This window comes from Apodemus sylvaticus, chromosome 5 (genome assembly GCF_947179515.1).
Source record: "Apodemus sylvaticus chromosome 5, mApoSyl1.1, whole genome shotgun sequence".
NCBI classification, from domain to species: Eukaryota; Metazoa; Chordata; class Mammalia; order Rodentia; family Muridae; genus Apodemus; species Apodemus sylvaticus.
The window spans coordinates 72397097-72414282 of NC_067476.1; the positions used below are offsets into that span (position 1 = coordinate 72397097).

The window sequence follows — 17186 nt, forward strand, 5'->3', positions numbered from 1 at the left end:
GGAGATCAAACCGAGTGCTGTGTGCAGGCTAGAGAAACATCCTGCCAACTGAGCTACATCTCCAGCCTGACACACCAATATTATTATTTGATATTTTTACATTTTTCTACAGTGGTAGAGAGCAAGTCCACAGCCTCACACATATGAACCACACACTCTTTCACCGAGCTACATCCCCAGCCCCATTCACTTTTCAAACAGACCCTACATTACTGACAGGCAGCACACACTGAGAACACATAACATGCCAGGCTCTGGGCTACGTGGTTTAGAACCAAGCATGTCTGTGAATGCTTGTCACAAGTCAGTGAGGCATATATGTATTTTGAGTTTAAGTCAGAGCTCAACGTAGCCCAGGTTGGCTACAAACTTAACTATGTACCAAAAGCTGGCTTTCAATTCCTGATCTTTCTGCTTCTATCACCCACGTACTGCTATTACAGGCTTGAGCCACAGCCCAGCTCCATTTTAGAGGCAGGCAAACAGAGAACACAATGAGAGTACACGATTAGCAACGCTGCTGGTTCAAATCAGAGGTTTGGATGCTAGCTACAGCTTGTCACCATGTTTCCTTTTTCAACTGAGACTGCAGGTGGCACTCTATTCTCTGCCCAGCCTGCTGTCCTCTGTAAGCAGCAAGCACTCTAACCACTGAGCCATCTTTCCAGTTCCCTCTACCCTGATCCTTTATTGTTTCCCTGAGAGAGTTACCTGGTGGTCCTGTATTTATTTTGTTTTTTGTTTGTTTGTTTGTTTGTTTTTTGGATTTGGTTTTTTCCAGACAGAGTTTCTCTGTATAGCCCTGGCTGTCCTGGAGCTCACTCTGTAGACTAGGCTGGCCTCAAACTCAGAAATCCACCTGCCTCTGCCTCCCAGAGTGCTGGGATTACAGGCGTGCGCCACCACCGCCCGGCCGGTCCTGTATTTAGATGTCACCTATTTTACTAAGCTTGCTCGAGTCCCTCCACGTAGGGGACTCCTTTGCCTACTCTTCACCTTGCACTTTCTCTGTGGCAGTTATTTGTGACTGCTCTTTTAAGAGTGGATTGAGTGCCGGGTGTGGTGGCGCATGCCTGTAATCCCAGCACTTGGAAGGCAGAGGAAGGCGGATTTCTGAGTTCAAGGCCAGCCTGGTCTACAGAGTGAGTTCCGGGACAGCCAGGGCTACAGAGAAACCCTGTCTCAAAAAAAAAAAGAAAAAAAGAAAAAAGAAAAAAAAAAGAGTGGCTTGAGTGAGGCGAGATAGCACACACCTATAACCTCAGAACTTAAGAAGCTGATACAGGGGCATGGATTGAGGTTGAGTTCAAAGCCAGTCTGGAAACCCTGGGCTCCCCAGTTGCCTGCCATTTCATGCCTCTCTTTGCTCCGCTCCTCATCCAGAGGCTACTAGACCAGGCGGAGGATTCCACTTACAGCTCAAGCTTCTCCTGGCAGGCACTAGCCTCAGTGAACACAAAGAAGCAATTCAACCAACCCTGCATTGCCCCCTCACCAGTCAAAATCAAAATGTGATGTCCTTGTCAGCACAGGATGCTCCAGGCTGGACCTGGGCTCATCCTGAAGGCTTCTTCACTCTTACTAGGGGTAGGTCAATCTGGACAACAAGAGAAGCACGTTGTCTAGCACTCGGGAGAGCTGGGTCTTATCTTGAGTAAAATAAAGAAATGTAGCCAGGCAGTGGGCAGGTGGGTCTCAGTGATATCAAGGCCAGCCTGGTCTATAGAGAGAATTCCTGAAAACCAGAGCTACAAAGAAAGCCAAAGAGAGAGAGAGAGAGAGAGAGAGAGAGAGAGAGAGAGAGAGAGAGAGAGAGAGAGGAGGGAGGGAAGGGAGGGAGGAAGGGAGGGAGGGAGGGAAGGAGGGAGGGAGGGAGGGAGAGAGGGAGGGAGGGAGGGAGGAGAGAGAATGAGGCATTTTAGTGTGATGAGAACAGACTTCATCTCGGATCCCCAGAGGTCTGCACATGGAAACTGCTGTACTCTCATAGCTGAATTACTGCGTCCCAACACTGAACAGAAGGGCTGAAACCTCACCTGGACTACTGCCTCATTCTCTAAACTACTAACTACTAACTACCCGTTCTGTAAACTACTGCCCCATTCTCTAAACTACGGATTAACTGAGCCACATCACGACATGGCCAGGGATGTGGAAGCTGTGTATAGCAAGGACGACACCAGGGGTGTCTGGCATGCTCACCAGCGTGGTCAGCTGATCGAGCACCTCGTTGATTTGTTGGCTGTACACCAGCCCAATGTGGGCCCTGTACTTTCTTCCTGATGTCATTCTACAAAACTACACCTTATCCCTGACCTCATGGGGTGCAGTAAAGAAACCATGGCTATCCCATGGAGAAAAAGAGGGAAAGTTCATTCCGAACTGCCAGGCTGTCTCCTGAAAAAGCAGAGAGATGTGATGGGGCAGGTGGGGGGCAGGGTGGGGAAGGGGGGGACAAATATTCAGGGTTATAAGGGTATGGGTTCCTGGGAGAGAGGGAATCTGTGAGCTGGGATGAGGGAGGGGAGTTTGAAGTGTGTAACAAATTTGTGAGTGGGTACTGAGGGAGCATGGAAGCTGTATACACACACACACACACACACACACACACACGCACGCACACGCACACGCATGCGCGCACACACACAAACACACACACATGCGTGCGTGCACTATACATATGTATGTGTGTGTTAATGGAAAAGCCGTACGTCCCTTTCACTAGGGACAAGGAGAATGACTCCTTTTGAGAAGTGGAATCCCTAGCTGACGGATACTGGCCTTGTCTAACCACCAGAATTCAGGCACAGGAGTTTCGTTGGACCAGACAATCCCCTCTGTACTGGTTTTCCACTGTATGGCTTCCATCCAAAGTTTTTAAACAGGAATGCCATTTTCATTTTGCATGGGACCTTATACAACTATGTAGCTGGTCCTAACTAGGTCTGTAGGCCACAACACCTACACAGGGACTGTTAGGAAACATAATGCTGTAGTGACAGCAGTAGGGGGACCTGGCAGGACCATGCCAAGTGTCCCCTGAGGAATCACACCATGCAACAGACCCGTTGTAGGGGAAGGGAGGGGAGCAGAGACCTGGAAAAGGGGAAGAGGCAGAGAAGTGGAGGACAGAGAAGACAAAGTGAGAAAGGCTGGCCAGGAACATGTGGGGAGAGGAGGGAAGAGAGAGAAGAGATGGGGGTGCGATGGGATACTGGAGTACAAGCAGTCCTCTTACCCTCTTATGCGCTGCCAGGCCATATCTAGTGGCAGCACAGGAAGTGATGGCCGTAGGTGATGAGGCAAGCGATTGCTAGGTGGCTGTTGGAGGAACCTAAGGGAATTGTCTGTAAGCCAACAGAGACCTTTCATGAGTCTTTGGCCATGTGGGGCAGTTTCAAATGAGAAAGATCCAGGTAGGTGTAGCCCTCCCTTTTATTACTGACTTTAACCCCCTTTTCATGGGCTTGACAGTGTCATAGGAGCAAGCAGGGAATGGGAGAGACCTCATAGTCTTTGGAAAATAAAGTTTGCCACATCTTAAGAACAGGTCACCTTCCCGCTCACAGGAAGATGAGGTCCAGGGCTTCAGTTCTGTCATCTAGCTGGTGATAGAGCCTTTGGGACCTTCTAGGAAAAGAGCCAAGGTAAACTTGGGGACTTGAGCTTCGTAGCCAGTCCCAGGTTTTCTGCTTCAAGTCACTTACCAGGTACCCAAAGGACGGGCACCCATGCGGGCCGTAGGACAGCCTGACCCAGAAACCCTACCTGTTTGCTCCCCTGGAGGTCGGCAGTCTGCTAGGGAGACACAGGCTCTGCACCCTGACATCTGGTTCTCCTGCCGGCAGCTCTGCTTGACTGACAGTCCTCCTCTTTCATTTCTCCCTGGGGCGTGCTGTCAGCTTTCTCATTAACTTCCCCCTCAACTCCCAGCAATGTCCCTAGACTCCTGAGCCTGCTAATTCTCCTGTAATCCTCTGACAAGCCAAGAAGCTAATTAAATTGCGAGCTTGGGTACTCATGTCCTCTGGCAAGCATGGAGTCTGTCTTCTAATCGCCACCATTACTTCCCTTTTTTCTTGCATAGTCCAATCTCATCTAGAGGCAGCCACATTCTTTCCTCCATAGGCTTCCTTCACTGTCCCTTCTCTCTCTCTCTCTCCTTTACATTTGGCACGTGCAGCTCCCTCCCCCAGCTGCCCTCTGTGCCTCCCCCACCCCCTCGCTCATATCAGATTCTTACCTTTAATTGGGTCACACCCCGACTCATCTACACCCCACTCATCAAGTCAGAGCCCTTGTCACCCTTGTTACCATGTAGAGATAGCTTCCTCTGCATGACACCTCCATCGCCCGCCTCAGCTGAAGGTGCTCCCTTTGATGTCCACAGCACTTTGTGACTCTGTCCTGACTGCACTGAGCTCTTCTTGTCCACACCATACTGTGGACCAAACAATTAAGACCAGAGGCCCTACTGTCCCACCAAAGGATTAAAGGTCTCTCTCTCTCTCTCTCTCTCTCTCTCTCTCTCTCTCTCTCTCTCTCTCTCTCTCTTCTCCCCGCCCCCCACACCCACAAAGTTTCTCTATGAAACAGTCCTGGCTGTTCTGGAACTCTCTTTGTAGAAAAGACTGGGTTCAAACTCACAGAGATCCACCTGCCTCTGCGTCCCAAGTGCTGGGATTAAAGGTGTGCTCCACCACCACTGCCTTACAAGGGTTGTCTACTTGAGGCAAAAATCTAAGGTTCATTCCTCCAAGTGTCTTCCTGGGTAGAAGAAGCTCTACCTCCCAGCATTTCATTGTCAATGTGGCAACTGTCCTTCAACTGCACATTCCAAGATGGGCAGAAAAGGAGAAGCGCAGAAGGAGTGGGCCTGCCAGCTGAGTTAACCCCTTCAGAGCCGACTCACACCCGAGTTAGCCCCTTCAGAGCCGACTCACACACAGCACTGAAGGACTAACCACCCTTTCGGTTGCCTCTGGGTTCATACCCAGAACCCACAGAGGAAGGAGAGAACCAGCTCCTTCCAGTTGCCCTCTGACCTCCACATTTGTTCCATGACACACACATGCATATGCTAATACACACAAACACACTGAGCATGCACACACAATGTAGAAAGATTAGACACACAATTAAAAGCACTTTCTAGGTGCTGGCATGAATTCTCATGCCTGCAATTTCAGCATTTGAGGCCTAATGGCAGGACAATCAGGAGTCCAGGGTTATCCTCAACTACACAGAGAATTTGAGGCTAACCTGGACTACAAGAGATTCCATATAAAAAAGGTAAATGAGGAAGAAAGTGTCTGAGTGTTATATTGCTGTGATGAAACAGCATGACCAAAAGTAAGTTGGGGAGAAGAGGATTCCTTTTGCCTATACTGCCACATTACTGTTCCTCACTGAAGGAAGTCAGGACAGGGACTCAAACAAGGAAAGAACCTGGAGGCAGGAGCTGATGCAGAGGTCATAGAGGGGTGCTGCTTACTGGCTTGCTCCTCATGACTTGCTCAGCCTGCTTTCTTACAGAATCCAGGACCACTATCCCAGGGGTATCCCCACCCAAAATAGGCTGTTTTCTCCCACATCAATCACTAATTAGGAGAGTGCCCTACAAGCTTGCTTGCAGCCAGATCTTGTGGGAGCATTTTCTCAACTGAGGTCCCCTCCTCTCCAAGACTCTAGCTTGTGTCAAGTAGACATAAAATTAGCCATAGTTACTTTCTCCCAAAATAACATCTGCTTATATTTCTTTCACTGTTTTAGCTGCAAGAGAGGCTGGATTCACTGCTTGCCCCAGGCAGGACAGTATCCTTCCCCAGGCACCCACCCCACCCCAGATAACAAATAAAGTCCAGAGAAGACTAAAGAGGCTGCAGTCCTGCGTGAAGCAATGGAATCTGGAGCCAGACCCCATGCATTAGGTTCTGTATCCCGGGGCTGGAGAGATGGCTCAGAGGTTAAAAGCACTTGCTACTCTTCCAGAGGTCTTGAGTTCAAATCCCAGCAACCACATGGTGGCTCACAACCATCTGTAATGAGATTGGATGCCCTCTTCTGGTGTGTCTGAAGACAGCTACAGTGTACTTACATATAATAAATAAATAAATCTTTAAAAAAAAAAGTTCTGTATCCCTCATTTGTACAATTAGTTTAGTGCTATCTTCTTTTGAGGTTGGTCAGAAAAGTAAATGGGATAATGGCTGTGAAAAGCACCTAGCCCAATCCCAAACAGACACTAATGACCCAGTCTTGGTTTTCTGCAGGCTGACCCTGTGCCAACAATTTGGGCTCAGAGGCTGGAGAGGTGACCCCGAGGTTAAAAGCACACGTGGTGCAGAATTCAGCTCCCAGCACCCACTTGAGGCAGTTCCTGTAATTTCAACTCCAGAGAATCAGATAGCCTCTTCTAACCTCTGTGGGTATCTTCACGCATGTACACACATACATATACACACACACAGAGAGAGAGAGAGAGAGAGAGAGAGAGAGAGAGAGAGAGAGAGAGAGAGAGAGAGAGAGAGAAGGCTTATATATTTCAAAAGCTACTTTAATAACACTTCAACCTCCCCTTTAGCCCACAACTTACCAGGGGAAGGGGGGAAAGAAAGGTAAATGGGAAACAGGGGTTAGGGACTTGTTTAAAATTAGTTCTTTGGAGGAGATTCCAATCTTCATTGTCAGCAAGCCAGTCCACTAGCAACACACCAAACATGAATCAGCAGTGGCTCAATCCAGAAGAAACTTCAAGGCTCTACTGTTGGGCACGAGTCCGGTGAAGCAGCAACAAGCAGCCAGAACACTACTAGAAGTTCTTTGGTGAATTTCTCTCTGCAAAGTCACAACAAATGAAGATCAGCAAAGAAAGCAAGGCGAACCAACGCCAGAGCCTGGTCTGCTGTCTGTTGGGTTAGACTACACTCTTCCCAAACACCAGGTGTTCTCTCAGGCATTGCTCCAGCAAAACATCACACGCCCTTTCACCAGACAGCTTCCAGAAAAATATCATGTGACACAACTGAGTCTCTAGAAATTTCCACTGAGAGAGAGAGAGAGAGAAAGAGAGAGAGAGAGAGAGAGAGAGAGAGAGAGAGAGAGAGAGAGAGAGAGAGAGAGAGAGAGAGAAAGGTGATGAATTTGGGTTTGAATAATATGCAGATGTCACTAAATTGTCACTAACGGTGTTTCTTTTCTTTCTTTCCTTCTTTCTTTTCTTTCTTTTTTTAGTTTTTTTTTGTTTTTTTTTTTTTTGTTTTTTTTGAGACAGGGTTTCTCTATATAGCCCTGGCTGTCCTGGAACTTACTTTGTAGACCAGGCTGGCCTTGAACTCAGAAATCTGCCTGCCTCTGCCTCCCAAGTGCTAGGATTACAGACATGAGCCACCACGCCTGGCTAGGTGTTTCTTTTCTTAATTGTTTTATTTTATGTACATTGGTGTTCTGCCTGCTTGTAGTATGATGAGGGTGTCAGATTCACTGAAACTAGAGCTATAGACAGACATGACCTGCCATGTGGATGCTGGGAATTGAATTCGGGTCCTTTGGAAGAGCAACCCATGCTCTTGACCGCTGAACCATCTCTCCAGCCCCTAAAAGGGTTTCTTAATTTTTCTAGAACACATCTTGGAACTGAGTATAGGAAGTTCCTCCAGAGGAACCAGGAAGCTGCAGTATTCGCCCCCAGCTCCTGCCCCTCATCAGTCGAGGGTTGCTAGAGGGTACTAGCTCTCCATCATTCTGACTGGCCTTAGCTGCACAGCCAAGAATGCTCCAGGAGAGAGATGCAAATGGGAATTAGGGTCAAAAGCTGTAGCATCCTAGCCTGCAGGTGACATCCAGGCTAAGGCTGTAACACCCTAGCCTGCAGGTGACATCCAGGCTAAGGCTGTAACATCCTAGCCTGCAGGTGACATCCAGGCTAAGGCTGTAACATCCTAGCCTGCAGGTGACATCCAGGCTAAAGCTGTAACACCTAGCCTGCAGGTGACATCCAGGCTAAGGCTGTAACACCCTAGCCTGCAGGTGACATCCAGGCAAGGGACTCATTTGGATGAGAGCAGACAGCACTGCCAGCACCTGAACCAGATAGGAGCCTAGTCTGGGCCCTTTTCTCTGCATTCTATCGATCCCTACCTTCCTATCTGGTATCTCTGTGGATCTCCCACTCCTGACTGCCCATACCAGCTCCCCACCATGCCTTTCCTGGCCTCTCCCTTCCCAGGACCTTACTGCCATGTTGTCCACCCATTTCCACTCCACCCTGGTTTCTTTGTTGAGAGCTCTTCCATATTAAGCATCAAATGTCTTCCAGCCCCAGCTGGGGTTCAAATGTCCTGCCTCCCTCCTTCCCACACCTTCCTGCCCTGATTAAGGGGTCCAGTGCCTAAGGAGGGCTACAGGTGTCAGAGGATGGCTCCTGGTCTTTCCCATGCCTGTGTGACTCATCCCACCCTCAATGCCCTCCCCTTTGGAATGCCCCCTCCCCAACTTTCTAGGAGAAGGAGACATTTGTGATCTGACAAGGGCTAGGCAGGCACTTCGCTTTGTGTCACCTGGTACCCAACAGCCTGGAGCCCAAGCTCATCACTTCTCCATGGGTACTGGATTTACACTCCAGTAGCTGGGGCCAGGGATGGGGAGAATTCCAGAAGGAGGGCTCCCGTGGACCTGGGAGGGGGTTGGGGGTGGGGAGGGGGAGATGCTGATCTCTCCCTGAGGTGTTGTTGGACTCCTGCTACTCTGCATATAGCTCCCCAGAAAGTCCTTGTCCCACACAGGGACCTTCCATCGCCCTTCTCAACCCTTTCCAGAAAAAAAACAATTCACTCTGTCCCAAGGATGCTGCTCCTTCTTTGTTCTTCTCAGAGGGTCTCAAGCTGATGTGCTGATGTCTGCAGCTTTCTCCTTCCTCCAGCCTTGCTAGCACACGCATGCACACAGTGCAGGGGGAGGGGTATTTGCAGATTTAGAAGTGAGGAAGGAAAAGTGGGGCATTTTCACCTCTTACTTTACTAAGGACATTGACCCATTTATCTTTCTCTTCCCTCAGACCTTCCCCAAGGCCACTCAGCCTGGACATCTGTCCCATGCAAAACCTCACCTCCTACTGTCCTTGCGTGCAGCCCAGTCCGTGCCTTCCCTGAGTCTTCTCTCCCTACACAAGCTAGAAAGCTGGTCTGTAGGATGCCTTGGTCCACCCTAGGGTGGCCTCTCTAGCGGCCTCGGTTTCCCTACCTATTAACTTGGATCAATGACGCCTGCGCTCGGCACCCAGAGGATAAAGCTTAGGGTCCAGGAATGAGGAAGGGTCCCGCTGCACTCAGCGCAGGCTCGCTGCGGTGCCCCAGGCCCGGCTGCTCCGCGCCCCTCCCTCGTCCTCCGCTCTCCCCTCCGCCTCCCCTGCTCCCCGCCCTTGCGCTTCTCCGCTTCAGCTTCTGCTGTCCTTCCCACTCGCTCACGCCTCCCTTGCCCGGGTCCCCACTCGTCGCCGGCTAAGCCCCCCCCCCCCCGCACCCCCGGAGGCCCGGTCAAGCCGCAGCGCGGGCGACCAGTGCGCAGCCCGGCGTCCTCGCCTAGCCGGATCGCCGACTGGGACCGAAGCCGACCGCCCGCCGCCAGCCAGGTGAGGGCAGCCCGGAGGAGGCGGGGGCGCAGGCTTCTCTTCTGTGCGAGCGGGGGCGGCGGGAGGCACGAGGGACCCGGTCCCTTTTCCTGGAAAGGAGGACCTGGGCGCTTTTTCATGAAAGAGGCTCAGGGGCTTTTACTCCAAAGAGAGGGGTGGAGGGCAGGGCTCATGGAAAAAGGGCTTGCTGGGACTCCTTAGTGGGCATTTCCCCCCCCCCCCCACGAGAAGGGATTTATTGGCTGCTTCTGTGAAAGTGGGGTTCACATTCTTGGAAGGATGCTGACTTTCAAGGAAGATACAAGGGGGTTCTGGCATGGCTTGAAAGCAGTGTTAACTGGGGTATGGGAACAAGGCGCTGGGGGCTTGAAGACACCCTTAGTCTGACATCGCTGCACCTTCTCCATTGGTTCCGTGGCTCTGGGTCTACCCAGCACTGTCCCAGTTTTTCTCTTTGAAGATGACTATTTTTGAGCTTCACCTGGACAGAGCTTTGTGCAGCCATTTCCTTTCCTGGAGCTCTGAGACCCACCTGACGCTTACCATCCTCCTCTGACCTGCTGGGGAAAGGGATTGTTGGAGCAAAGGATGCAGGGTTCAGGGCCATGTGCAGTGCAGTACGGAAGGTGGGAAGGGTATTGGACACACAAGAACCTTTGGCACTAATGGTGCATCTGACTTGGTGGGCAGGAGCCTCGAGAGCAGACCTGGCAGGAAAGCGGCAGGGCAGAGGGAGAGCTCCCACCTCTCAGGAGACGACAGAGGCTTTGCTTGTCTTTGTTGCTAGCTTCCGCAGTCACTGTAGATTCCCACACTCATTCCCCTTGTCTCTTCTGTTTTTGCAAAAGGGGTCACTGAGGCGGGAAACACATTGACTTTTGTGTAAGAGGGAAAGCTGATAGAAAAGCACACTGAATTTGAAATGAAAAATAAAAAATCAAAAACCCCTCTGTTTAAGGCTTAGAGTTCAGTGGATGACCTTGAGCCAAAACGTGTACTCCTTGTTTAGACACTAGATTTCTCATCCATAAAATGGGAGAGGGCTTATCTATATGTCCAAAAGAGCTTTGTATGAAGAAACCGATGGACTGGACACTTGCCAGGTGTAGTTTTCACCACTACAAATGGACCCCTTCCCCCTCCCTACCTTCACCAGGTAAGCCATAGGACAGCTTTGTGAGAATCAGAAAAGTATCCTCTGGAAGGAGTCCGTGTTCAGCTGGACTTGAGGTCTTTCTTGTGAGAATTACAGGGCAGTGCGGTTTACTCTAACCGCTGGGCAGCGGACTGCATGGGAACATCCAGGAGTGGGCCATGGCTGCACAGCTGGACCTGGCAGCTCTTACAGCCCCTGGAATCGCTAAGAGACACAAGGCTACACACATTTTCAGGTACTTCCCAGAAAAGCTCACATCCTGACTTCTCTCTAGCTTCCTGCCCGCCTGCCGCCATTTTGGAGCCTTTGGGTGTTCAAACTTCAAAGGCTCTGCCCCACTTCAAAGCCTGATCAAATGCCACCATTAGAGACTCCAGGGACTGGACAGTGCTTCGCCAAGCTCTCCACTTACTGACGCTCTAACCTCTTTTTGTTAAGAACTTGGCCACATCTCTTTTCCCAGGGGGGAAGAACAGTACAAACCATGTTCACAACTGCTATCTGGGTGTGCTGGCCACCAGTTTGTGTGGCTATCCATCATGCCATTTACACTGATGAAGCCTTACTCAGAGAGTTTAAAAAACAAATCGCCTAAGGTGACTGGGGCATGACTCAGTGTCAGAATGCTGGCAGATCTGTGTCTGCCACTCCATTCTACCACCACCACCAAAGGAAGCTGGTGATTTCACCATCCCGCCAAAGCACTACCAGAGTTTTATTTTGTCCTCCGAGCCTCAGCAGCCATGGCTTTCTCCTTCCCACAGGAGCCAGCCTCCGAGCACAGACACAAAGCAAGTTATCCATATCTCCCTGAATAATTAAAACACGTTTTTAAAAAAAAGATTTCATGTATGTGGGTACACTGTGGCTGTCTTCAGACACACCAGAAGAGGGCGTCGGATCCCATCACAGATGGTTGTGAGCCACCATGTGGTTGTTGGGAATTGAACCCAGGACCTCTGGAAGAGCAGTCAGTGCTCTTAACCACTGAGCCATCTCTCCAGCCCTAGTTAAAAGAAATTTATGTGTATGGGTGTTTTGCTTGTATGTATGTCTGTGTACCACATGTGTGCCTACTGCCAATGGAGGTCAGAAGAGGGCGTCAATTCTAGAGTTATAGATGGTTGTGTACTTCCATGTGGTGCTGGGAAATCAAACTTGGGTCTTTTGGAATGGTAGCTAAACTCTTAACTGCTGAGCCATCTCTCCAGTCGCTTTTCCTCATTCTGTTTTCAGAGGGAAGGCGCTAACTTAAACCCCAGGGAATCCAAAGATCCTGTGGGACCCTTGAGTGGAGCAGAGTGCAGCTCTCTCCGTTCATCCCAAGAGAAGACTTAAAACACTGTCCTGGTGGAAACGGACACAAGAGCCAGTGTGTCTGTCGTGAAGGGCAGGCCAAGGAGTAGAGAAAAGCCCCAGCAAAGTGCAGAGGAAGGCCTGGCTGGCTGTTAGAAATTTAACGCCCAGAGGGAAGAGGGATGGGGAGAGAGGACAGGACTGTAGGCTCAGTAAACAGGACATTTCAACATGTCTGTGGCACATGCACCAGGTCTTATTTGCAAATAGATTCTCTCATACTTAAAAACACAAGTTTGGAGAATTACTGGTCTAATCCAGTGGTTCTGCTAAAAATCTCTGGACCAGCTAATCGGACCACTAAGAACCCAAATTCTCAGGCCCCATTCCAGACTCAACAAATTCGAGGGTGGGGGACAAATATGGGTGCTGTGATAAGCCCTCCTGGTGACACTGAGACCCTAAGTCCTGGCTTAGTCTAAGTGTGAAGGAAAACGGAGAGAAAGTCATGGGTCAAGAGCAAGGCTAGGAAGAGAAATTACAGGTGGAGGCTGCTACTGTCCAACCCTCTCCGCTGCCCGGGTCTTCTCTCCCCTCCTAGGTGCCATGTTGCTGCTCCTGCTGGGCTTTCTAGGCCCGGCGGCCTGCTGGGCACTGGGTCCGGCTGGCCCTGGCTCGTCGGAGCTGCGGTCAGCCTTCTCGGCAGCTCGCACCACCCCGCTGGAGGGCACGTCGGAGATGGCGGTGACCTTCGACAAGGTGTACGTGAACATCGGGGGTGACTTCGACGCAGCCACCGGGCGGTTCCGCTGTCGCGTGCCCGGCGCCTACTTCTTCTCCTTCACGGCCGGCAAGGCCCCGCATAAGAGCCTGTCGGTGATGCTGGTGCGCAACCGCGACGAGGTGCAGGCGCTTGCCTTCGACGAGCAGCGGCGGCCAGGCGCGCGGCGCGCCGCCAGCCAGAGCGCCATGCTGCAGCTCGACTACGGAGACACGGTGTGGCTGCGGCTGCACGGCGCCCCGCAGTACGCGCTCGGCGCGCCGGGCGCCACCTTCAGCGGCTACCTGGTGTACGCGGACGCCGATGCCGACGCCGACGCGCCTGCGCGCGGAGCCGCGCCCCCGGAGCCGCGCTCGGCCTTCTCCGCGGCGCGCACGCGCAGCCTGGTGGGCTCGGACGCGGGCCCCGGGCCGCGCCACCGGCCGCTGGCCTTCGATACCGAGCTGGTTAACATAGGTGGCGACTTCGACGCGGCGGCCGGCGTGTTCCGCTGCCGCCTCCCGGGAGCTTATTTCTTCTCCTTCACGTTGGGCAAGCTGCCGCGCAAGACGCTGTCGGTGAAGCTGATGAAGAACCGCGACGAGGTGCAGGCCATGATTTACGACGACGGGGCTTCGAGGCGCCGAGAGATGCAGAGTCAGAGCGTGATGCTGCCGCTGCGGCGTGGCGACGCCGTCTGGCTGCTTAGCCACGACCACGATGGCTACGGCGCCTACAGCAACCACGGCAAGTACATCACTTTCTCCGGCTTCCTGGTGTACCCTGACCTCGCCGCCGCCGCCGCCGCCGGCGTCCCGCCGGCCCTCAAACCCCCGGAGCTCTGAGCTGTGCTTGGAGGAGCCCGGGAGAGCCGTGGGGCATGCATGCCGAGCCGGGACCGCGGCCCGATCGCCCCACCGGTCCGAGCATGATTGCCTGCCCAGCAGGCCTGGACTCTGCCAATAAAGTGGGGCTGCCTGTCAGCCTTATGGCCCTGCCCTGTGTCATGACTGTGATGCATTTTCCTCCTCTCCTCCCTGGGACTGGACCTGCCCGCACTGCACTGAGTAGGACAGCCCATAGGACCTAAGTGGGGGTCAGGGCTTGTGAGAGTGAGAAGGTTGGAATTTGAAGCATAGTCTTCTATATTCACCTAGGCTTCTTCTTCTTCTTGTCTGTGTCCAGTGCGCCCGCCCCTCAGTCTGACTTCTCTTCAGTGGCCAATGGCATTCTTCTTTGGTCCCAAATGATGCCTTTCTGTGAGGGGGAATAGCATCCTACAACTCTAACACACTAGAAACATGTTCCCTCTTACAGTAGGGCATTGGACAGAGATGTAGGGCTGATACCTGGTTGTCCTGCCTCCTGCTCTCCCAAAACGAGGACATTCCTCAGAACACAAGCTAGAGTAATTGGTCTTCAACACAAAAATGAGATGGACTCTGGGAGGCCAAAACAGAGCTACACAGAGTGGGGGCAACACATATCCTACACTGTCTGAGCCAGTCTCTCTGGGAGGGTCTTCTACCAACTTTATTCCTAACTCTGAGATGTACGTGTGAGGCTTGTTTGAGATGAAACAAAGAATTTTTTTCTTTCCTCTCCATAAACAGGTAGTGTTTCTCCACCTTTCCCCTTTACTACTCCTGTAAGTAGAGCTATTGAAGACTAATCTATATTCCCAGTCTACAAGGGAACTTCGCAGTCTAATGAGAATGTTACGGCTGGGTGACAAGCACACAGGGCTCCTTTATTTCACAGCACTGCCAAGACAGGAGTTAGAGGACACAAATTTACTCTGGGGGTAGCTTTTCTTTTGGCATGTATTAAGCAGACTTTTCGTCCTTGATTTCTGGACATAACATGCATGTAACCACTGCACTGTGCCTAGACCCAGGCCTTAGCTAGGTGTAGGAAACAAGATCAGAGAGAAAGAAGCCTGGGGTGTCAGGAGCCAGGGGCCCAGCCAGGCCCAGAGATCTGAAGAGGAAGGACCAGGAGCCAGATAGAGCACTTGCCCAGGATGGGGAAAGGGAGAAGAACACGGCAAGTGAAAGGGAAGGGTCGGGCTAGGTCAGGGATGGAGGCCCAGGGCCCCAGAGAGGGGTGCTGGCCCTGGGGCAGAAATCCTTGCACAGAAGTCCAGAGTGTTTCCTGTGTCAGGAAGACAGAAGACCTAGGCCCAGCAACTGCTTTCCTCAGCTTTAGTAGCCCTGTGGAGTCAGGAGACAGGGCAAGGCCTGTAAGGAACAAATGCTTGGGAACCCAAGGGCTAAGGGGAGGCCCTTTCTGAGGGTCGAGTTGCCACAGCCATTGCTGAGCACACTTGTAATCCCTGGGCACATGGTCCTGCAGGAGGATCCTGAGTTGAGGCCTGCGAGTGTGGTCCAGTTCCAGCCCAGCCTAGAGCGGCTGCAGGGGAGCTATTCTAGGGTCCAGGTATGGGAGGAAGAGCAGGCACGGAGCTGAGGAGGCTCTAAGCCGGTAGTGGGGCACATATCGGCTATTCCCCACCCTCAACAGGCTATCCTTTTTTTTTTGTTGGTTTGTTTTGGTTTTTTTGAGACAGGTTTCTGGGTCTTGGAACTCACTCTGGAGACCAGGCTGGCCTCGAACTCAGAAATCCACCTGCCTCTGCCTCCCGAGTGCTGGGATTAAAGGCGTGCACCACCACTGTCCAGCCAGGCTATCCTTCTTAGCCCCCTTCCAAACCCTAAACTTGGGATGCCTGGACCTTCCAACCCCATGGTACAGGCTAGGAAAAATGACTTGAAGCGTCACTTCCAGGTCGGTCCTCCGCTTCTGCAGGGCACCTCCCTCAATGGGCAGTAGAGAGGAATCAGATCCCTGCTGTCCTCCACTCTGAGTACCCAGCCTCCCAGAAACGCCCTTCTGCTGCAGTCCAGCAGACACCTTCAGCAGAAAAGTGCATGGATGCCATGGATACTGCACAGGATCTCCCCTCTTCCAAATGCACACATATGCAAGCTGATATTCACCCTTCAGGCACGCTCTTTCCCCAGCGCATACCAAGCCTCAGTCCCCTCTTGGCAAATACCTAATATGACTCCTGTAACTTGCACACTGCCCTGGTAGAGTTCCAGGGCAACAGCAGGCACCAGACACCAACCTCCACAGGCTTCCCACACCCACCAGGCCCACAGTTCCTCCTTTGCCATGTGAGGCTCAAAGAGCCAACTGTACCTGCCTTCAGCCATCATTCAGCCTTTTCTTGGCTTCTAGCCACCCATCACAAAGGCCCTGTACCTCCATCATCCTGGCCAGAAGTCACTCAAGGGAAGAGACCAATGGCTACCACTAGACAAAGCAGGAACCACAGTGTTCCAGCCCTGTTATCTGACTCCCTCCCCCACCTCCAGCTCTGCTCCTTCTGCCTGCCACAGCTCCAGCTTTCCTGCTGCAGGCTATGCCTGCATTACTTTATGTGTCAGTCTCAGTGGCTGACTGAGGGGCTGACTACGGCCTCATTCTCCTCTTCGGGGCTATTCACCCCCAAGAGTTGGGGACTCTTTCGAGACAGGGTTTCTCTGTGTAGCCCTGGCTGTCCTGGAACTCATTCTGTAGACCAGGCTGGCCTCGAACTCAGAAATCCGCCTGCCTCTGCCTCCCAGAGTGCTGGGATTACAGGCGTGCGTCACCACCGCCCAGCTAGCATGTTTGTTCTTGCTCAATGTTTAATAAGAAAACATCTCAACTTGACCCTCCCAAGGCCTACATCTCAGGCAGCAATGCTGTCCAGGGCTCCTCTGCTGCCAAAAGCATCAGCTGCACGTCCCGTTCTCCAGCTGCATGGTGGGAGACTAGGAGTACCTGTGCGATGCATGCCATAAACAGGGAAGCGAGCATTGTCTAGAAGGCAGACATGGGCCTGGAGCTCCTGAGTGGTGTCCCACAGCTCTGGTAAATCTACTTGTTAACAACTTTTTAGATTTAGACCAGAAGCTGGGAAGATTCCTTTAGCCTAAGAGTAAGTGGCTCTTACACTTGGCTTATAGAACCCTATGGACGTTTAGGCGGGAGGACAATAAATTGGGGTTTTCCTGGCTCCACTCAGGCCCCTGGATCTATCAGCTGCCTCCACACAGTCTGCTGAGATAAGGGCTTTCTTCAGCAGTTTCAAGGCCCTCCAGTTGTCACTAGAGTCTGTGCCATACCCATTCTTAAGGATTATGAAAACCGAAGAGATCCAGAGCCTTCAAGAAACATATTCAGGCCCACAGATCCGCAACATCTCTAACTGTGACGTCTCATACAGTCCCATTAAGTAGACGGCTTTGGCAGGGACCATCACCGCCACCACCATCCCGCACCTGTCCTCTCCTGAG

The 17186-nt window shown here is 52.0% G+C and overlaps 2 protein-coding genes across 2 annotated transcripts; one reads left to right on the top strand and one right to left on the bottom strand.

Moving 5' to 3' along the window:
• Window positions 1-12664: 12664 nt before the first annotated feature.
• Window positions 12665-13837, top strand: C1qtnf4 (C1q and TNF related 4). The gene has a single exon (XM_052182902.1). The coding sequence runs from the start codon at window positions 12687-12689 to the stop codon at window positions 13683-13685; it is 999 nt and encodes a 332-aa protein (XP_052038862.1). The 5' UTR covers window positions 12665-12686; the 3' UTR covers window positions 13686-13837.
• A 950-nt stretch (window positions 13838-14787) lies between these two features.
• On the bottom strand, window positions 14788-17164 carry Fam180b (family with sequence similarity 180 member B). The gene is given in 4 exon segments (XM_052181661.1): window positions 14788-15003; window positions 15005-15072; window positions 15075-15214; window positions 17115-17164. Coding segments are annotated over 4 exon segments (474 nt in total).
• Window positions 17165-17186: the final 22 nt, after the last annotated feature.